The sequence below is a fragment of the Nanorana parkeri genome, unplaced genomic scaffold (assembly GCF_000935625.1).
Source record: "Nanorana parkeri isolate BGI_ZX_2015 unplaced genomic scaffold, ASM93562v1 scaffold907, whole genome shotgun sequence".
In the NCBI taxonomy this organism is placed as follows: Eukaryota; Metazoa; Chordata; class Amphibia; order Anura; family Dicroglossidae; genus Nanorana; species Nanorana parkeri.
Window position 1 is genome coordinate 352,767 of NW_017307175.1, and position 22,697 is coordinate 375,463.

General features: G+C 39.1%; 1 protein-coding gene across 3 annotated transcripts in view; it reads right to left on the reverse strand.

The window, feature by feature from the left end:
- Positions 1 to 22,697, reverse strand: part of DACH1 (dachshund family transcription factor 1) — a 290,304-nt gene that overhangs the window by 10,400 nt on the left and 257,207 nt on the right. For all 3 annotated transcript variants that reach the window (XM_018566004.1, XM_018566002.1, XM_018566003.1), the window contains 4 exons: positions 20,205 to 20,356; positions 12,329 to 12,476; positions 11,510 to 11,653; positions 7,257 to 7,325 (listed from right to left, as the gene is read on the reverse strand). In XM_018566004.1, the coding sequence (XP_018421506.1) occupies positions 7,257 to 7,325; positions 11,510 to 11,653; positions 12,329 to 12,476; positions 20,205 to 20,356 (513 nt within the window). The remainder of the gene's footprint in view (positions 1 to 7,256; positions 7,326 to 11,509; positions 11,654 to 12,328; positions 12,477 to 20,204; positions 20,357 to 22,697) is intronic.

Below are 22,697 nucleotides of genomic sequence, written 5' to 3' on the forward strand. Positions count from 1 at the left end.
CTCCTCCCCCTTCCCCAGGTGGCTCTGTTGGCTAACGAAGGGAAGGGGGAGGAGCCCGGTGACGTCGATGCCTGTGATGTCACCTGACTCCTCCCCCTTCCCTTCGTTATCCGACTGAGCCGGTGAGTTTGCCCGTGGCCCAGTCCCTGTGCTGCGATAGGAAGTACCTTCTATACATTCTATTGAGTTTCCACTCTGCATTGTGTGCTTGCTTGTTGATACAATGGCTGACAGACCCCTTTGTTTCACAGTGAATCAGTGCAATTATTCTTATATTCTGCTCAGAACACTGGGACTAAATGTCTAAGCCAGGAAGAGTCAGCATATGATATATGTAATACACAATACCAAGATGTCTCCTCACAGTTCCTGTTCTTGGAGGCAGCACTGACACTGGACAGCAAGAAAGCTTGGGCACACAATCTTATTTGTATTGATGACCAGCCAAAGCTTAATCTGCAGACTAAAGGTTTACTTTATGAATGAACCTCTAGTTTACATGTAGTCGCAATGTCTTAGCTAACAACCTAGAACTGTTCCAAGTCTAGGTGTGAGTCACAGTACTGCACATTGTATAAATGCCATGATAGAAATAGCAGTTTAATGCAGGTGATGCCTTAAAAAGCCTGCCAGAAAAGGAGATGGGGTGAAGTAAAAAAAAAAAAAGAAAGAGGTGGAAGAAAAATAAAATCGCTGAAAAAATATAAATACCAGAAATAAACAAAACAACCACTCATGAAAGCTAAAGTACACGTAATACTGAATTTATCACTGATATCTTAGTCGAATGTGGAATTACCTAAACGGTTGCTTTTATTTTCTAAATTGCATTATAAAGGAGAGGGTTAACCTGCCCATTTAAATGAGATGCCATTGGAAAATCCAGTCGTGACATAAACATGCAAAAATGCACTAACCAAACATGTTTTTACTATTATCAGACACTTTTAAAAGGCAGGCCTTATCTTCAGAAAAAATATCAACGAGTCAAAAAAATCTATTTCCAACTAATGATTCTTTTTAAACAAAATCAGATGTTACAATAGTGCCTTCACATGTTGGGTGTAGACACATGACTATTTATTAATCCACCACCAATTAAGTGCCAAGTTGGTTGCTGGTTATCTTTTATTTGTATGTCTGTGGGTATGTTTAGTCACTCCTGAACTTCAGCTTGTCCTCCCCTTACTCTACTCCTTAATCTTCTCTTAGAAAGTAACATATAACTGTTTTTCTCAGTGGCATGCTGGTAGATTTCCCAGTGCAAGTTTTAGACAAGGCCACCCCTCCGACTGTACCTTGTCTACTTTGTTGCCCCACCCCCCCTTCCCCCCAGCAAACATCAAATATTTACTTGCAAAGCATGTTAAGTAGATAGCTGGTAGCCAAATCCTGTACAGTATAGGAAGTTGCTGATAGCTAGTACAGTGAGACTTTAAAAAGCATTCCTAACTTAAGCATTTGGCATTACAGGTCCCATAACCAAGCTCAAATTATAGAAAAGAGTCACTGTGCCAGGAATCAACAGTGTACTTTCTGTGGCCAGCACCTTTCTGCCTAACATGGTCATGTTTATTGTGGGGGCAGTTGAGAGAGATTGTGGTAAAGTCATATCTTTGACTGTTGCATCCCCAGTTCCTATGCCAGTGGTGGTGATTATCTCACACTAAACATAATACACGCATCATTATCTGAAGGTAACTTGGCAATGCTAAGCCATAAAAAAAGTTAACAAAAGCCTAATAACAAACAAGGAGGTTAGTTTTCTTGCAGGTATGACAAAACAGAATACATGGACAAATACAATTTTAAGTGTTATTTTAGAATAAATTGTATCACAATTGCACAAAAATAAACAGTTGTATAGATTTTCATCTTTGTATACTGTAAGTTGAAGTTAAATGATGCAGAAAGCTTGATAATATGTTTGTTCTGTCGACATTCAGAGCTTAAAGAGGTTTTTCAGAAGACTTCAATTATAAAAACATTTAAAACACACAAAGTTGCACAATTTTTATTTTAATGAAGATGAGAAGTTCATTAAAGAAGATAAATATTTCATTAGATGTTAAATAAAACAAAGAGATTTTTTGGCTTCTCTCAGCACAAAATTCCTTTGAAAGATTAATTAATACATGCAAATTATGCAAATTAGACCCATGCAAATATTTTATGAAGACAATTAAGGGAACCATTAATTACTGCTTTTTTTGCTTCACTGAGATTAATTCATTTAATTTTAATTTCACTTTAACTGTTTTGATGTATAATTTTGCAGCTAAGAACTTTATTTTTCCTAGTGGGTCACTTAAACTTATATGCATTTCATCCAGTAGGAAGCAACAAAAAGTGTACAAATGTATTCTCAGGACTATGTTTTCTATCAAGAGGGTTGTCTCACACAATACAGTCCTAGAAAGAAGCAAATGGAAAGAAAACATGAGCTCATTCTTGGCTGAGGTCCAACTTCTGGAAAAGCAATTAATTTGCTTTGGCTGTTCTAATATAGGGGAATTAGAAAGTGTGACACAAGACAAATAGAAATAATTAGTTCTCCAAAATGATGTTCTCATTAATATAGTTTGAACATTTGAAATAATAATAGCAAAAATATTGTAGTATATCTGCATCCTGAAGGCCTTAATATGAGGCAAGATAATAAAATGTACTATACGGTTTTATTCTAGAGGAAATTATAGATACTCCTATAGGTAGATTCCTACATAATATTACATTTCCATATGTTTTTTAATAGTGTACAAACCATTAATAAAAAAGGCCATAAACAGTGACATGCTTTTTTTGTCAGATTTGTGAATATAAATACTGGCAATATCTAAAGTTGTAAGATGAGTTTAATAGTCCATGACATTTCACCACTAGGCATGAGAAAATCTGCTCAGGTAGTTTGAGCTGAACTTAAAACCCACTGAAGTCTGGGGAAGGCAAAACTAGCTACCTTTGCTGCCTATAATCAAGGCTAATAGGCAATGGGGAGCTGAGTATTCCCATGGGGGACATGGATCAAATTCCACTTGGACCCTTGCAGCCTGGGTGGCCAGGAAAGGGAGGACAGCAAGCATGCAGTCCCCCCATCCTGTACCAGACTAGGCCACATGCCTTTCAACATTGGGGGAGTACTTTGAAGGGAGAGAGGGAACAGCTAAGCACATCTGGTCATGACCATATTTGCCAAAGAAGGGTCTGGGTGAAATTTCAGGGGATACCCTAGGTTTTTTCTTATTTATGTCACTTTAAAGAGTGGGAAATATGGCATAGGACATGCAGCCTGGATTTACATTTTTATTTATCTTGTCATCTTTTACTTTTTTATTTTTATGATTTTTTATATCATTATTGTGCAAAGCAGGGCTAAATGTAGAAAACAAATTACCGCCCGGTGCCCAGAACTGTGTGTTCCAGGCATCAGGAGATTTCAAACCGCTGCTGCTCCTTTGCTCCCTGCTGCCCGGAGGCCGGGCCTCGGTGGCCTTGTATGGAATCCGGCCCTGAGGGGGGTACCTTGCAAGAGGGGTGACCAGGGCCTTCTTCCCACATCTGATTCCCACAAGAAGGATGTAGGGGTTATTTTGGGGGCTTTGAGCAGAATCTGGAAGCACTATTTATAATAATGGGGCCCCCAGATATCTTCCCCCTCCAAGAGGAATGAGTACAGGTTATATTAGTACCATTATATTAATACCCATTCTGACAAGGAGGTAAATATAAATAAACAAACACAGACACACACACACACACTTTAGAGAAAATCCTATAATTACAGTTCAAGAAAAATACAATAATAAAAATGTGACTAACGTCCCCAGATGTAATGCCACATCAATCACAATGTCCAGCAATGTACATCACTGTCACTGTACTCTGCATGGGGAAAGTGACAGTGTCTCTTTAGGCGCATATAAAATGTTAAAAAATATATATAATTATTTTGTTTGCTTACTGTATACAATTGTAATAAAGGAAACCACAAAAAAACTTGGTGAGACATGTGCATGGTTGGGGGTCGACATAAAGATGCATGTAAACATCATCTTAACAAATTCATTCCTTATAAGTGTGACTATATTGTTATTCCTTGTAGTGAAGCTTTACTGCTCTTATACATTTCCTTTAAATACATCATGTTCAGTGATTATAGCACTGTAAGAATAGATGACATTATCCCAGTTCCTCAAAAATGCTGAAAAATTGTTCTTCCAATATATTGAGTATTGTAGCTCTGTGGGGAACACAAATACTTTGCATTCTAATTATATCTGAGATCAACCTTATAAGGAAAAAATTGTTACAAATCTCTCAACAGTTGATCCAACTTCTATGCGTTTAATTTTACAGCACATTATTATTCGCTTCTATTTAAGTTGGATTATTTTTGTGTAGTTTTATTCAGGAAAAAATGCTTAGTGATGTAAAATATTCAACACTGTAACATTATATCAATAGTTACATTTGATCTGAAACAAGGTTTATACTAACAATTCTTCATGGCACTATTCATAATTCCTGAACGCCTCTTAAGAAAATATAGAATCATGTGGAAGGCCTTTTTAACAGATGAAGAGATTTAGAAGGAAAAGTTTGATTAATGAAAATATGGCTCACTTTGAACTCATAGGGGTCTATTCACGAAGCTGCCGAAGGATCTGGCCGTAGCTTCGGCCAATCCTTCGGCTAGCTTCGGCCCCAGGACCCCTTCGGTTCAGTAGAACCGAAGGGGTGCTGTACGGGCTATTCACAATAGCCCGTACAGCTCCCGATCATGGCCGAGCAGCTCAGCCGAGCGCATATGCATCGGCTCGGCTGAGCCGTGCTGAAAGCCGAAGCTGGCCGAGCGGCCGGCCATTGGCCGGCCTGCTTCTGACAGCTGGGCGAAGCCAGCCGTGATCTTACGGCTGGCTCCGGCCACTTTCAGAGAGATCAGCGTCCCTGGTTAACAGCAAACTCTCCCTGGCGCCCCGGGAGTCTCCCGCTCCCAGCCGCCAAGGAGAGAAACAGGGCTGTATCTTTTTTTCTTTATTCTGACACGAGCGATGTCAGAATAGAAAAAAAAAAAAAGATTTTTCCCATTGAAAAGCATTGGGACATTACTATTGGCTATTTCAATGTGCAATAGCCAATAGTAAACTAGCATTGTACCCGCCCTCTGCTGCAGTTCCCCATCAGGTCCATCAGCAGAGGGCGGGAACAATGCTAGAACAATGCTTGCAAATTGAAATAGCCAATAGTAATGTCCCAATGCTTTTCAATCGGAAAATGTCTTTTTTTTTTCTATTCTGACATCGATCGTGTCAGAATAAAGAAAAAAAAAAGACACAGCACTGTTTCTCTCCTTGGCGGCTGGAAGCGGTAGGCTCCCAGAGCGCCAGGGAGAGTTTTTTTTTCTTTTTTTTTTGACAGCAGCAGAGCCGGCGGACAGTAACTCGACCCCATAGTATCTGTGTATGCTGTACCTGGAGCAAAGATTTAAATATACACGTATGCCTGCCTTTCTTTATTAAAATGCACGAGTAAAGGTTAGCTGGTGATAATATTACAAAGCAAAGGAAAAGTATTTATACCTTTGAATGCACTCTTAGGTTTCATATATTGATTTGAAAGAATACAAAAAGTTCTTGTTTTGCCTTTGCTTTCATGGGAATTAACAGATAAAATATTTCTTTGCCAGTGAAAATTTGATCAATATACCCTCACACAATGCAGAAGATATCGTTAGGACAAAGTTACTCATTTACAAACTGTTTTCACCTTGGGAAATAAGCTCTTGATCAATCATGTGAAACTCACATTACATTGTGTAAAAGTCAATTAATTTTCTGAGGCTACACATATTAATTCAGAAAAATAAATAATATTTTTATTTAAAGTATTGTCATACAAATTTATATTATCTCTCTCTCTCTCTGTCTCTCTCTCTATATTTATATATATGTCTCTCGCTACATCTATCTATCTAAAGCAGGGAAATAATGTTTTAAACTTAGATGAAAATCTTAATTAAGTTAATTTTGTTTTTTTTTAAGAGGAATAAAAAAATAGAATAGAGTTTTTAAAAAGCCATCGGGAGCTTTCTATTGACGTTTGAGTCTGTTGCAATGTTTTTGGCTGTATAGAATTGTTATATTATTTCAATATTCAAATATGTCCATTAAGCTTCAAAACCACTTTTTGACCCAGCAAAACAAAAATATTGTCCATCTTGCTTTGAAGAGAAACTTGACAAAAAGCATACTTCTCCATTTTTGGGGGATGGGTCAAGTCCCATTCCTGTCTTGTTAAATATATTCCCCTACTCTTTACAATTACATGGCAGTCCGTGCTCTTCATTTCAGTCAAGGAGCTACTGTAAACGCCACATACATAATCATTTCAAGAATTGGGGAAAATCTATTTCTATATATATACATATTCATGAAGTAGTAGTAGTAGTAGTGACAAAAAATGCTTATGGAAGTATAGTTCAAAATGCCATATATTTAACCCTTTCACTAAAGACAATGATGCAGATTCTGGCTCCAAAGCAGTTTTTTCTTTCTAATGCACAGTTCACACATGATGAGGGGAATTTTTGCAAAAGTGGAGCAGACAGGTTCCAGAGCAACTATGCATGGCAACCAATTAGCTTCTCTTTCATTTTCAAATCTTAACTGAACAAACTGAAAAGAGAAGCTGATTGGTTGCCATGGGCAACTGCTTCAGATTCGGTCTGCTCCAGTTTTGAAAAATTCCCCCCACTGTGTTTTCCCTTATGTTAACTTACTGTCTTCTGGACAATGCTAGACAGTGCAAGTGCTAAGAGGTAGAAAAAAACTAACAAGTCTATTCACTAAAGGGTGAAGGGTTTGGAGAAGGTAGGAGAAGTGAACAGTGTTGGGCACAGCATTGCAAATCATTCCTGTATGTTCCTTTGGTCAACCAAAGTAAATGTATGTGCCCTAAACATAGCAGTTTAATCAGCATATTAGAGTAAAATAGAAATCTATTATATGAGAATTATAACTATTAAAGTTCCATAATTTATGCATATGATGTCAGCATGCCTACCATAAGCTGACCTCTTACCTGTTATTTTAAACACAACAAACTTAATTTACTGTAATAAACAACTGTGCAAATGTGACCTTGTTTGCACTTGTGTTCATTTCAACCAGATGGTAAGCTGCATGGTTGAATAGCATACTATAACAAGAGGACACTCACATGCAAAGATCTAGATTTATGGACTTTGCACATCCTACCTTGTATTGTCCTTTCAGCATCTGTTCTGCCCCCGTTGCGGTCTGATTCTATCTCTGGGGTCAAAGCTTCTAAAAGCAGAGATGGAAAAAAAAATATTAACAGCATAAATAAAATTCGGCTTACACAAAGAGCTGCTAATAGGTATAGGTATTATTTACTTCCTTAAAATGTTTTGTCCAAAGACTTTACACGCCTCTCATGCTATAAAGACACTACTTTTCTTCTCTCTTGTAAAGCAGCAGATTAAAAAATGTCTTGCAATTCCTCATAAGGCTGGGTTCACATGTAGGCGTACCGAATATGCGTGTTTGCCGTGCGCTTGCGGTAAAAAAAACCTGCGACAAGAGCGTGTTTCCGAGGGCTATCCGGCTGCATGATAATGGATACGTGCAGCAAATACGCCCCAAAGAAGCTCCTGTACTTCTTTGGGCGTAGGGCATTTTGCAGCGCGTTCCTACGCGTTGTAAAATGCCCAGGTGTGAACCGTGCCCATAGGCAATCATTGGTTTTCACATGTTGAGCGTTTTATAGCGCATAGGAACGCGCTGTAAAACGCCCAGGTGTGAACCAGGCCTTAAGGTTGTCAATGTCAACACTTGATTATGTAATTAATAAGTGTATAAACTATTCTTCTACATGATAGCTCCCACTCTGTGAGTATGCTCTTATTAAAACCCATTGGAGGGGGGAGTTCAGATGGTTTGCCTTCTACCTGGTGGATCAAAACAAGTATACAGTGGCTGAGAGATTAGCAGTGTGACCCTCCTTTTCCTTTTGTTCACATGTTACTGAGAGATAGAGACGAGTCCTGTGGGACCAACACCCAGCGCTCAGGGCTGAAGCATAAAAATAACCTTTTATGTCTACACAGGGTCACTAGTAATATGATTACTTAAAGCACCATTCTGGCCAAACATTATATTTAGTGTTGGCTAGAGCATGAAGGGTTAGAACCTCTGTCAGATATTTGTTTTATTACTGTCTGTGCTCCTATTGGGGAGTCACAGTAGAAATAGTCAAAAACAATAACACATTTACATAGTATATTGAGGAGAGTTTTGGAATTCTAGCAATGCTTTTTATTATTGTTTGAGCCTTCCTGTCCCAGTGACACCCACATTTCCCATTTATTATGGGTTATACAGGGACAGAAAATGAGAGAAAATGAGACACCATCTCCTTCATGGTGTCAGAGGCAAAAATAAAACAAAGACATAAAGATTATATTCGCCCTTTTCTATCGAAAACTTATTTTGGTTGGTTAGAATAATACCAGTGCTCTTTAACTCTCTATATCTCAGCTTCTTTGCCAAAAACAACTGCTTAAAGGGAACATTGATGCTTGTTTCCTTCAAGGAAAATCTTCAGTTTGTTAAAAACCATAAAAGGATTTAAGCAGCCTTTATTGTACTCTATTTATAGGTGTCGTACACTGGTAGTCAGCTCCTTGAGAAGTACAGCCCGGGGTGTCCGACGTGTGTGGTAGAAAAACAAATAGGAGACCAAAGCGCCACAACCTAGCGCAATAACTCGGGTGAAATAGGACCAGTAGTATAAAATATTGAACTCACATATGGGAGGGGGAGCACACGCTTCAACATGGGAACACTGTCGAAATCGTGGTATTGTTGAGCGACGGGCTGTATTCGACCTCGTTAGGTTAGTTGTAATGTGGTCTCAACCATGAGGGTGCTGTGCCGAGCTGGTTGCTGTCCTAGAGGCGATGTGGTGTAATGTTGTGAGCCTGAAGGTGGATGATAGATGGGATGATTCAATCCTAAAGTAGCTTGGAGAGATTCTGATCATGAAGGTAGATGGTGCATGGTTCTTAATGTTCCTGAGTGAAGAGTCCTAGATGAGTGCTCTATGCGGGTTGTGGTAAACGCTATTAATCGATGAGATTCTAGGCAAGTTTGTTGGAATATAGTCCTTGAGAGGTTAATGTATATTACAATGACACCTGTACGCCTCCATACACCCCGTTGAACCTGCTCCAGAACAGTAAGAGGACATTGTGTTTACCACCCTCAATATACATTACCCCTCAGAAAATATATCCCAACAAGCTTGCCCAGAACCTCAGCGATTAAGACCATTTACCACAACCCCTATACACCACTGATCTAGGACTCCTCACTCTGGAACATTACGAACCATGCACCATCTACCACCATGATCAGAATCTCTCCAAACTACTTCAGGATTGAATCGTTCCATCCACCACCTTCAGGATCAGAACATTATACCACATCACCTCTAGAACAGCAGCCAGCTCGGCACAGCACCCTCGTCATTGAGACCACATCACAACTAACCTAATGAGGACAAATATGGCCCCGTTGCTTAACAATACCACAATACCAAGATTTCCACAGTATTCCTCTGTTGAAGTATGTGCTCACTCTCCTACATGTGAGTTCAATATCTTATACTCCTTGTCATATTTCACCTAAGTTAATGCGCTAGGTTGTGGCACTTCAGTCTCCTCTTTGTTTTTAAAGAGGAACATAGGATTCCTACCTATACAAGTTGTTGGGTTCCAGGATGCATGTTTCACAGGGTTGGAAACTAGATATTCAGTTTCCTCCAGGATTTGTAATTCCTGGATTAGGTCTTGGAGCCCTGAGACTTTGAAGAGCATTAGGTGGGATGAAGCCTCCAACTGGGTCCATGGTTTGTTGACAACCAGCATCTTGATTGTGGAGGTGTGCACAGGCCTTTTAGTATAGGTGTTGGCAATAGTTAAGGGCTGCACTCAGGGAGACAGAGCAGGTCTCTGCCCAGGAGCCAGGAGTGGTCCACCTAGAAGACAGGCGGAGAGCAGGTGCAGTAGAGACCATCTAGGTGTATGCACAGAGCTTGGTTGAGAATACTGTCTAGAGGAGGAGACAATGGGCTGAGAATTGAGGTCGGAGCAGTGTTGCTGCAAGAGAAAGCCAGGAAACTAGTGTGAGGATTTGTATTTTTGTTTCCTTCGTGGCATTGGAAGCAGAATACTGAAAACCACAGCAGGGGTAAACTTGCACATTTTCTGAACCTCCTTTAATAAAAGTGGGCAAAGATGGCCTCAAAAAGAAGAGTTGGTGATCGACTGTGTCCTTAAAGGTCCTATCACTTGAAGCTGATTCCTACAATAGTGGGGCAAGATAGTCCAGTGCATTAATAACATGATTGGGGGATGACTTAGAGCTGTACATAACAGTACAATTTTAACGAACAGTCTCAGTGACGGTGTAGACTGGCAGAGCATACTTGGCTGTGGAATCAATGTTTTTCTTTTACAATTAGCTTGGCATACATACAACAACAGCACTCTGATTTGAATGATTTCAGTTTGCTAAGGCTGTCTCCATTTTCACTGATGCAAAACAGTCCTGCTCATGGCCAATTTCTATCAAACTCTTATTAACAATTAACAGACTACAAATTATACAGCAGTGTAAAATAAACCATCAGAAAGACATTTGTAAAAAGGGAGAATTGGCAGAAAAGTACTAGAAAAACAGCACAGTCAGGTGTTTGACTTCAAGAACAGAAAATACTGCAGATGACACCGCAGTGTAAAACTGTTGAGCAAAAGTAAAAAAAGAGCTGTGGGGCTTTACTACAAGATTTCAAATATTGTACTGGCTTGGGCTTTACTACAAGAATTAAAATACTGCAATGAATACAGCAATGTAAAATTGGCCAGCAGCAGGGTAACTTTACTCATGGATAGTAGGCCTAACTGGTGTATGGTTAATGTGAATGATAAAATGTAAGGTGCTTTAGCTTTACACTGTCCTTGCACTTGTTTTTTTTTTCTTTTAAACAATGCAAGGGTGAGCTGGGCAAAACAGCTCCAAGAACAGATGGTCACTAAGTAAATGCTGTGCTTTGTGCACCTCAAGCTTTAAAATGCTCTATAAATATGAAATAAAAAAGAAATGAAAACTCCAGAATATCACATCTGAAACAAAAGTAAATTTTTATTTGAAATGTTATAGTTGTAGTAAAAATGTATTTATACCTAAGAAGGCAAGACAAAACGAGAAAGATAATTATTTTTAGGTATGCTGTGTGAATGGAAACCCATAACAAACAGTATACCCCCAAAATAAAAGAAAAACCCAAAATACAACATATAGTGTGGGTTTCTCATGTTTGGCTGCAAAGGTGTAAATACACTTTAAGTGATTTAGTTAAATGTTGCCTCATTGTTGAAAATGCCCTACTTTTTAGTTAGTGAGGTTCTCCTTTAACACAGACTTACCATTAAGGACTCTGAGTCCTTCCGATGATGCTGCCTGCTTCAGTGCCTGTTCAGCCTGTTCTCTTCTTTTTGTCTCAAATTCTAATGCTTCCTGCAATTTCCTTTTTGCTTTCTTTTCTTTCTTGAGTCTCTTTTGAATTATTGCTGAAACAAGATATATCAGTTTAGTTATCTTGTGACTGTCTTGCCAATTATGTAACATAGCAGCACACTAAATGTTTAATCTGGACACAAGCTACACAAGAACACATATGAATATGTTATTTATTGCAAGTACTGCAATTGAAAAGAAAAATATTTAGCCATTATTGTGTGAATTCTGTTCTTATGTTACACTTAAAATGGAGCTTTTCACTACTTATGTACAGTATTTCCCTGTGTAAAACCATCCTACCATTGTGAAAACTCATGCAATGTTAGGGCAACTAAATGTTTCTTGCCTCCTGGGAGGTTGAAGCAGTGCTCACAAGTGCACACTGACAGCTTCTTACAACTGGCAACAGCAAACCTGAAGCTGGAAGAGTATGGCACATTGTGCATTTTACAAGTGCTGCTTTATCCAGCAGGAGTGACAATTTTTATCACCCCCAATTAACCAACTGTTAGGACATTAAGACAACATAAAAGAAGAGAGGCAAAATTCAGTGACAATGGTCATGAAGAGCAAGGTTTTATTTTTGCATTACTTCCATTATATAATATCGGAGTGCCCTTAAACCTGGATAGGTATATAAATAAATGAACAAGCAAATAAACAGGTAGGTGTACAAACATACATGATCACCTTTCTTATGTTTATATAGAATCATGAAGAAATACCTCTGTTCTTTTGCTCTACTGCTAATTGTTTCTCTAGGGTTTCCCTCAGTTCTCGTTCCCTGAAAAGTTCCATCTTCAGTTCAGTCTTTTCTATCTGTACCTGTTTTTCTTGAGCTCGGGCATTATCAATGGCAACCTTCAACAAGCCCTGAAAGGCAAAGCACAATTATCAATAACATGAAAACAAACTACAATCAAAAAATGATAACACAGTGGGGGGAATTTATCAAAACTGGAGCAGACAAAATCTGGAGCAGATTTGCACTGCGACCAAATAGCTTATCTGTCTCATTTTCATATCTTATCTCACAAAACTAAAGAGAGATGCTGATTGGTTGCCAAGGGCAACTGCTCCAGATTTTGTCTGCCCCAGTTTTGATAAATTCCCCTGAATATCTTTAAAATGTACTTACATTTGAAGCTGAAGTATAGGTTTGAGGCTTCTGCTTCATGACAATCTTCAAGTCCACTCTTCATGCCTCCAAATACACCCCAGGGTGTCTATCTTCCAGTGATTTGAGGGTAACACCAGCGACTATCAGTGTGATATTGTTCACCACTCACTTGCCCCTTCCTGCCCCCATTCTCTATTCATGTAGCTCATATCGATATTGGTCCACAATGCAATGTGGTCTGTGAGTGGGCAGGGCAGATCCACTGCTCCTCAATTCATAGAGTGCAGTGCACTGTGGAACAATAATAGTACGAGTTCTATGAATGGAGAAGGGGCAAGAAAGGGTGGTTAAGCAGAGTAACTGATATCACACTGATAGTTGCTGGTGTTAACCCCCAGAGCACTGTGAGGTGAATTTGTTGGCATGAATGGAGGATTTTGTTATGAAGCAGCAGCCTGGAGAGAGTGTGATGCACACTATGACAGGTAACTAATGTAATCGGTGCTGTAGCCTAAAATATAAATACAAAATTTAAAAAAAACTTTAATTGTAACAATGCTTCCCTCTAACTGCAGCATGCTGGTTTTCAATGGCAAAAATAAAACTTTGATTTTAATACAGGACTGCTAGCACAGGAAATAGGTTAAACAATTAAAGCTGAATTCCAGTCAACTTGAAAAATATAACATGTGGGTGCCCCTCCCCCAAGGATTTAGGGCATAATGCTTGTTCAGTCTGGGGGGGGTGTAATACTTTCCTTGCTCCATTGTCCCACAGGTTTCCAATCTAGTAGTGAGAACCCGTCCTACCCTAATCTTAAAACAAATCTTTAAGTTTAACTCCTTAACATACTTTCTAAACTATTCAATGACATAAGTTAACCCTTGCAGTTCAGTATTTACCTATAATCGGAGGAACTGGTAAATATGCAACAGTGGTAACACACACATCAGCTTTGTCGCTTTTTACTTTATATAATATTTCTGGTTTTGGTATGGGGCATGTAAATCAAGGAGGCATTAAGTGCAGAAGAAAAATAAATCTGACTGGCTATGAAGTCAGTATAGGCACAATTGGAAGCCATGGCTCAGAACCAATTATGGAAGCTGATACTGAATAATCTGTACTATTTCAAAAGTCTCAGGATTACATGGTAGTGAAACTATAATTTGAAAAGTAGTGTAATAAACAGAAAAATAGATATATTCACCTCTTTAATCAATGCTTACAGTTTATTATTCTATGCTACCAGTTAAAGGATCTTACAAGTGACAGTTGCAATATTCTTGTTATGAGATTGTTGTGATAGAAGTCTACTGTTTTTAAATGTTTTAAGATAAATATGACCTGTTATGCATGTACTGTATACTTGCCTATTTAAAGCACAATTCTTTAAGTTGTGTGAAAACTTTGCAGATGCAAATATTGTGTAAAGCACATTTTACGTTGTGTAAGTTAAATGCCAAGCAAACATGTTTCAATCTCAGCATGGGCCATCTTCAGAAATGATTTGATCGATTACAGTGTAGGTCAACCAAATAAGATTACCTTCACCATCTCTTGTTTGGTCATCCAACAATGTACAGCAACTATTCCGATGAGTTCCAAAACAATTCCATGCTGAGAATTCCATGCTCAATAACTCACTGATTTTGTCTTTGCATACTGTCTACTGCAACATTATGATGATAAAAATAACTTCAGGTTTGCTCAGCTGTCAAATAAGGAGTGTAACATTTCTAGCACAGATCAATTCAACAGCACCAGGAGAGGAATAGAAAGTTTCTAACTTGCTAACTCTAAGAACCAAGGGCCAAGTGGTAGATGTGTCTTGATTAAAGTCAATATTCTTCTTTTATATAAAGATAATTGATTGGAGCTAAGCTGCCCACAGACACTTAAGCAGGTCCTTAGATTTATATTATCACATGAGCCTTGATGGCATTGCCAGAGATGCCAGATTTCAGAAAGCATAATAATATTTATAAGGATGTGTCTGTATTGGTTGCATTTAAATACAAACATGCTTATTTGTGGTAAAGAAAAAAAAGATTAAGTTATTTTCCATTAATTTTTTGTAATGCCTGTCTGTCCTTCAAGAGCAAAAGTAAAAGGTATAATTTGAATATAAATTGATTTGCACTAATTTATAAAGATAACCATATTTCAGGGATTTATGATATCTTTACACTATGAATGTGAAAAAAAAATCAGAATTACTATAAGTTTGCCAAACTGCTAGGATGAAGGAGAATTAAGCATTCTGAAACATTATGCGCCTGCTTCATCCACTTCATATTGTATAAGAAAAATTGGGACTTTCAAGCAAGCACGTTTAGCTCCTTTTAATTTTTGGTAGCTTAGTGCTTTGGATAATTTACAGGGTTATTCACTAAGCTGCCTAAGGCAGCCGAGTGACTAACTGGGCCGAAGTGAAGTGAGCCGAACGCTGTTTGGCTATTCACCTCTGGCTTGTACGGCTGATTTCAACTGTACATTGGCTGAAATCAGCCTTACATCGGCTCTGTACGGCTGAGCCAAAGTGCAGAAGGAGTTTGACTTAGCTAATCTAACATCTGGATCGGCTGAGCCGAAGCTCCGGCAGCTTACTCGCTGCCATTCGCACCTATTCACATAGGGGCCGAACGGCAGTGAGTGAATAGCCGAATGCCACTCTCGGCTATTTTGCTTGATACCTCCGTGGTACCAAGCAGAATAGAAAATCAGTGAATATGGTTTAAAAAAAAAGGTTGACATTTAAAAAAAAATGTAATTGAATAGTAGAATTAAAAAAGAAAGATATTTAAAAAAGAAAAAAATTATAATAAAAAAACAATTGGGCGGAGCTAGCAGTGACAGCTATCTCCACCCAACTGTTTCCTATTGGCCGGGACCTGCTAGTGTGTTCTAGCAGGTGACATCACGGCCGGCTCCGCCCAGTTGTTATTGTTTAATGACAGATCAGCGTCCCCAGGAGGGACCTGCTAGAGTGTTCTAGCAGGTCCCGGCCAATGAATAACAGCTGGGTGGAGCCAGCCGTGACGTCACGGCCGGCACCGCCTAGTTGTTATTGTTTAATGACAGTTCAGCGTCCCCAGGTTATTTTGGAACGCTGATGTGTCATTACAACTGGTCGGAGCCAGGCGTGAGATCACGGCTGGCTCCACCCAGCTGTCATTTGTAGTGCTTACTGCCAACCCTTCGGCTCAGTCAAGCCGAAACATATGCCTGCATCTCGGCTGAGCTGCTCGGCCGCCTTCGGCGGCCTTGCGGGCTATAGTGCATAGCCCGTACACCAGCCCTTCGCTTTGACTGAACTGAAGGGCTCCAGTGGCTGAAGAGAGCCGCAGGATCAGCCAAAGCTACGGCTGGATCCATTGGCTCCTTCATGAATAACACCCACCCTTACTTTTGCACAAGCAAGCCCAGTGTTCGCCATTGCAATTAAACTATAAAAAGCTTTTCCCTAGTTAACGTACATAAGTTGGTTTTTTTTATCTATGCACGGGGATGATGCACCTTGTTGCTGGTAATCTGGCATTTGTAAAGCCTAATAATGGCCAAGTCTGGGCCTAATAATGGCCAAGCCATGTATTCTCAAATTCATCCACTGTAAGTTTCTTGGGAAGTTATGCATCACAGAATCATGGGACAAGAGGCTACATAGATGGAGAGCTGAGAACCTGCTAGGAAATCAATGTAGGAAGGAAATAAATCCATGTATGCATGTGGAGTGCCACAGAGTGGGGTAAAAGATAAGACTTCTACAGTCCAGCATACAGGGCTGTCAATGTTGGTTGGAAATTCAAACAGGAAGTTCAGACCACACTGGATTTCTGGAGGTCTGCAGGTAATATTTGTTACCTGCAGTGTTTGTAAAGAGATACAACATGGGGAAATGTGCAGTAATTTTCTTGTGCCGTGACATACTAAATTGGTTATCACTTGCTGGTGACTAATGAACGGTGCCATTCCCTTCAATGGATCGTCCTGCCCCCAATTATAGTGAACCGGCCGCAATGCGATGCAGTGCGTTCTGGCCAGAATCTTCTGGTGTGAACGAGGCCTAAACTTCAAGAGTCAGTTCACACCACAAAGACTGGAACGCAAGTCGGCCGCCTCCCTGCGTAAGGGAGCGTAGCGGTGCATTGAAGTCAATGGCACCGCAGCCACTACCCCTGCCCACAGTGTGAACGCCGGCACCTGAACGATACCATATGACAAATATTTAGTTTGTCTTATGATATTTTGTGTTGGAGTTTTAAAAATGAGAAATTGGCATTTTTGTCCAAACTTCTGTCCCTTGCTGATCCCCTAGGAAAAATGTAAAATCGAATGACTGCTCTGTAATATCTGCTACGGCAGCTCCAGTAGTGAGAAAGCACAGCTGAAAGCAGGGACCGGGAAATGTACATATGCTTCATGTAAAACCAAATCTAATAATAGAAACATCAGGAGTGTGCGATCCGTGACTGCCCGGCCATTGTGCATGAAACCGAGCGGATGGATGGGTGGTCACGGAATCGCACACCACCGCCGATCGTGCTGTCAGTGCCATTATTTTCTAATGGCACCCCAGTCCTGCCAGGCAGATTGCGCGTTTTCCTGCTGCAATACCGCCTGGGCAATCCCACATGATCACGGTTGAAAACACTGCGCGGTGCATGTCATGAAAATAGGTACATCTACCTTTTTTTCAGCGATTGCCACGCAGATGTAACCCCCATACATGCGGATGCAACCGCTGTATGCCACCGCACGTCCTGGGAATCCCCAAGTCTGCACCAACCCTAAAGGGTAAATTCACTTTCCCAAGTAATTTGGGAAAATGGAATTACCCGCACAAATCTCCCTCCCACTATACTTACCTTTCGGCGAATGGTCCTTCTCGTCCACCAGTACGGGTGTACCTGTTCCATGTATTCTGAATTTCGCTCGCAAATTGCAAGCACTCGTTGGTCAACGCAGTCACCTGACGGCACTGACCAATGAGAAGTGCTTCTTAGCACTGCTAAATACGTTTTTGGTTGAAAATTTTTTTTTGTATCAGGACAAGTAGATTGTCATGAGGGACAAGTAGATTCGGCCCCCACTTTAGTCCTTGGACAAGTAGTTTTTTTCTAAAATTTCCACACCCCTGCACATATCTATATCTATCTATATATTTATCAGCATGTTAGTTATTATGCAATAAGAATGTGAAATGTGAAGATAGGACAATAACTAACAACAAAATAAAGGAAAACAATTATAACTGAATTCGGATATCGTCCTTTATGTTACAATAGGACTGCAAATCTTTACTTTCTCCTTGCATTATTCATCAATGCTCATTGTTTTACTGTACTTCACTAGCAACAAACAATTAGCAACAAATGAAAGAGATCATTACATCAAGTGCCCCTTCAGATCACCCCAATTAAAAATTTAGTTTAGCTTTATTTTAATTCCGAGATACTAAATTCTAATTTTCTGCTCTGATTGATCTTGTTGACTTGCCTTTGAAAGATGTACTCTCTACGCAATGTCTAGAGATTATTTAGCAAGATGCCAATGCTGGCACCACTTAATGTGTTGATTGGTTGTATTATTAGAAGCTGAATAAACTACATAAATGAATAGCATGTAATAAATGTATAATGAACAAAATATATCTTTCTGCTGATCCCCTTACTTTCTGGCAAATGACATTAATTTTTTAAGATTAATTTTATATATAAAATATATAAAATATATAACAAAAAAGACATGTTTTACAAACTCTTGAAAATGTATAAATAATTAAATTAAATATCTATGCAAGTACCACAGTGATATTTTATAGTGGTACATGAAAGCATGCTATGCTGCTTGCATGCTCATGGTTGGAAAAATGCCACCCACTAACATGAAAACTGTGAACAGCAACTAGAATTTGCTGTTAACATAACTAATATAATGCCTTAAATTATTCTGTATATTTCTTGCTATTAAAACAGTGTCAAATAGGTATTTTGTGCTGACTAGCTGGACTGAGTTCTGGGGTTAGTTTGGCATTCCTTTCCTGTTTGAGTAATAAGGCAGAGCCATGGAATATATTATTATGGAGTCAGATTATGCAGGCACATCCAACTTTCTCTGATAACTAAGGCCAGCTTTAATGATCAACCAGCCACTCTTCTCACAATAATCAAATAATGCTAGACTATGCTGACACTTGAACCACACCTAAGAAGACATCAGCAGTTTTTTGTTACAAGCAAGATCACACCGTGCCTCAAACGTACGTGAAAAAGAATGGCAAGAATAAACAGCAGAAGATTGCAAGATGAGGTATTAACCACTTGAAGGCCATAGTGTTTCACCCCCTTCCTGGCCAGGCCATTTTTCAGTATTCAGACGTTTGTACTAGTGTTTTGAGAAATCTATTGCTTGTCTCCCGCACTTTATATGGTATTAACAGTGCCTGTTAATGCATCTTTCAATAGATAACATTATCAAAGAATATATTTGTTTTCATGTGTTTGCAGGCTACTTGCACCGTCAGTACATTTATTTCAGGATTTTATAGCTACCAAAGTTAAACTCCAATTTCCTATACTTTTGCAGCAACCTGTTAAAAAAACGTTATGTTTATAACTGTCATTGGCTTCTGCTAAGTCCAAGCTGGTAGTTCTCCATGTGGTTGAGGTAATTGTGCTTTGCTGTGTACCTGCCACAATCAATATGGGGTCTATTCACTAAGCTGCCGAGGGCAGCCGAGTGAATGACCGATCTGAAGTGAAGTGAGCCGAACACTGTTCGGCTATTCACTTCAGCCTGGTACGGCTGATTTCAGCCGTACATCGGCTGAAATACGGCTTTCATCTCGGCCAGCTTCAGATTTCAGCACGGCTCAGCCGAGCCGATGCATATGCGTTTCGGCTCGACTGAGCCGCTCGGCCATGATCGGGAGCTGTACGGGCTATTGTGAATAGCCCCTATAGCACCCCTTCGGTTCTACTGAACCGAAGGGGTCCTGGGGCCGAAGCTAGCCGAAGGATCGGCCGAAGCTACGGCTAGATCCTTCAGCAGCTTCGTGAATAGACCCCTAAGTTTTTAAACTTCTTTGCTTTCACTGGCATCATTTGTCATGTGTTTTCTAAATAAAAAAACAATATTAGGAAAACTTTTACTTTGAAAAAAAATCTTATGCGAAAAATTGATAAACAAGGTGGATCAAGTGAATTTCCAGCAGAACAGATTTTAAAATATTTGCTTATTTTTTGTTTTTTATTTTCAGTGAAGAAAAACCTGCAAACTGACATATCAGCTGTACAACAGTTCATATTCTTTCTTTGGTTCTAAAGTTCTTTATTTGAAGAGCAAGAACTGAAAATCTACTGTCAATGAAGGCCAAATGTCTTTTTAACAATAAATAAATAAATACCAAGGCACCTATTGTATTATTTTCTGTTTATAATTCAGCATTATTGTTTATAACCATATTAATAATGGCCTACCTGGATATTAGTTAGAAGTGTCTCTATAGAAGACAACCCATCAGGAAAGAGAAAAGGTGAAGGAAAACCAGGAGGTAGTGGTTGCCCATGTCCAGACAGAGAGAGTTTGTCAAAGCAGTCTCTTGCAGTTGGTGTTGAGAGCGGGGTCTCATCTGTATGTGATTGAAACAAAAATATAGAACAAGTTACGCTTGTCTGTTTTTATTAGACCTCAGTAATGGTTTCCCTAGTGGTTTCCAGAACATTTATTGCAAATTGGTTCTTGCTATCAAGAGAAAATGCTTTCTGCTGAATTTTCTTTAATGAAAAAGCTGTGGAGATACAACAAGATAACATTAATGAGTAACTTTATAAGCCTTTTAAATGCGGTCTCTAATGAGACTGAGTTTACAATGCAAGAGAATCTTTCTAAAACAAATATTATCTCACATATACTTGTGATAATATATTCAAACTGACTTTATGACTACCTCCCAATTATCTCATTTTAGTTTGTGTTGTACTGTGCCTAGCTTGACAAATAGAGAAAGATGTTTAGCCAAAGAGAAAAAATGCTGCTGTCCGATGGTGATATAAAATAACATAAACACATTTATAAAATATATTTATAGATTTATGTGAAACACGATTTTATCATGAATTGGGTATGGTTATAGTGAAATATGTATATTAACACGTTGCAGTCAATTAATTGTGGGCCTTTTCTATGAACACTGAGGGGAAGGCTAGCTGGTTGTGTATAGCAACAAATGAAATGATTGTGCTAACTTTTTATTAGCTGCAAGAAAAAGGTATAGAGTATAAGGTAATAACTAATAGCTATAAATTGAAATCATATTAATGTAATTACTAGTATAAATACTAAGGGTAGGTAAAATGTAGCCAGGCATCAGGGTCACAAACTTCATAAGAGGCTTTACTGTACACTAGGCTACACAAAGATTGATAGTCTTATAGAACTGCCACCCCTGTTCATTTGAATTGCTTCCCTAGGTGAAACTCCAATCCAGGGAAGCAATATAAAGTCACAAAATATATATTAGAAGTCAGGAAGCTGTGGTTACTATATGACCACTGAAGAGAAAACAGTATTGTGGAAAGAGAGACTTGGACACATTTGTTACTGGTCATTAATAAAGGTAATTTTCGCATAATGCATGATTTATGCTGCACACAATAACAATAGAAGGAAGCCAAAAAACCTCAACACAACAGGCCAATCTTACATTTCTTTTTCTAGAATAGCTTACCAGACAGTAAACAGCCCACTAAATTCAATGGTGACAAATCTGCCAAACATTTCTAAGACTGGCCACAAGGGTCAACGTCTTGTTGCCTTTCTACTGTTTTATTGTTCTCTTTCCACACATCTCTGTTATTACTATGTAACTATGATTGGGTATTCTTTGCATAGTGAATTTCCACTGTATTCATTAAGATAAGGGAAACTTTCCTTGCAAAGAGAAAATTCCCTTGCCAACAGCCTTTTGCCTTTAGTAAATTACCAGAAACAACTAAAATAAAATGTACCCAAAACCATTATAATTTTCATTCGAACTGCAGAATTTTTTTTCATGTTTTTAAAGACTAACCCTGTCACAAGGGAAGAATGGTGGCTGCCATTGCTGATCTCCTTCTTCAAATCCTAGCTACTTAATGGTAATGTTGATCCTGAGGTTTGAGGGCTGAATCATTGACCTCAAACAGGCATGTGAATTACAAGTTCTAAGTTCACTTATTCCATGCTTGCTCCAGGTCACTGACTCCGAAAGGTTGAAGTCACATGAAGTCAGCAAGCTAGCATTTCAAGATGTTCACAAACTTCACATATTACTTTTCTCATGACAGATCCTTTAATGTGAAGGATCTAAAAGTGAAGATCTGATGTCTGATAGGGAACATCTAAAAATGTTAAAGCTGAAGTTTAACACTGCACCCTCACTAACATGCTAATGATATTTTAAAATAAAACCTTTCCATTTATATGATATATCTTATTTTAGAGCCAGTGATCTCATCACTAGGTCCCTTTGCTTCTCTTTGCAATGGTAGGAGTGACTAGCAGAGTGCAGTACATAGATTTCGGAAAACATCACTGCATGCTGCCTCAATACTCCTCTCAAGAGCACCCAGCAATGGCCTGACTCTTGGAAGAATTTATCAAAATGTCTTGATGGGTTGATAACACTCAAAATGTAATGCTGAGCCTCCGTGATTGAAAAAAAAACTGAAATCCAAAGAATGAAAGGAACAAGCCAGGGAGAGTAAGGCTGGGGAGGAAAGAGGTAAATAATGCTGATAGCCCAGAAAATGGGGTGTGCTTAATCTGACTTGTTTCTAATGCACGCTGTGAGAAGCTTACAGCATGCAATGAAATCAGGCTAACTATTTTCAATACATGAAAAGAGCCTGTACAACTGCGCAAGACTGACGTTAAGACTAGAGTTTAGCTTTGATTGCGCCGAAGAAGTACCCTACAAATCTGCCTTCTGT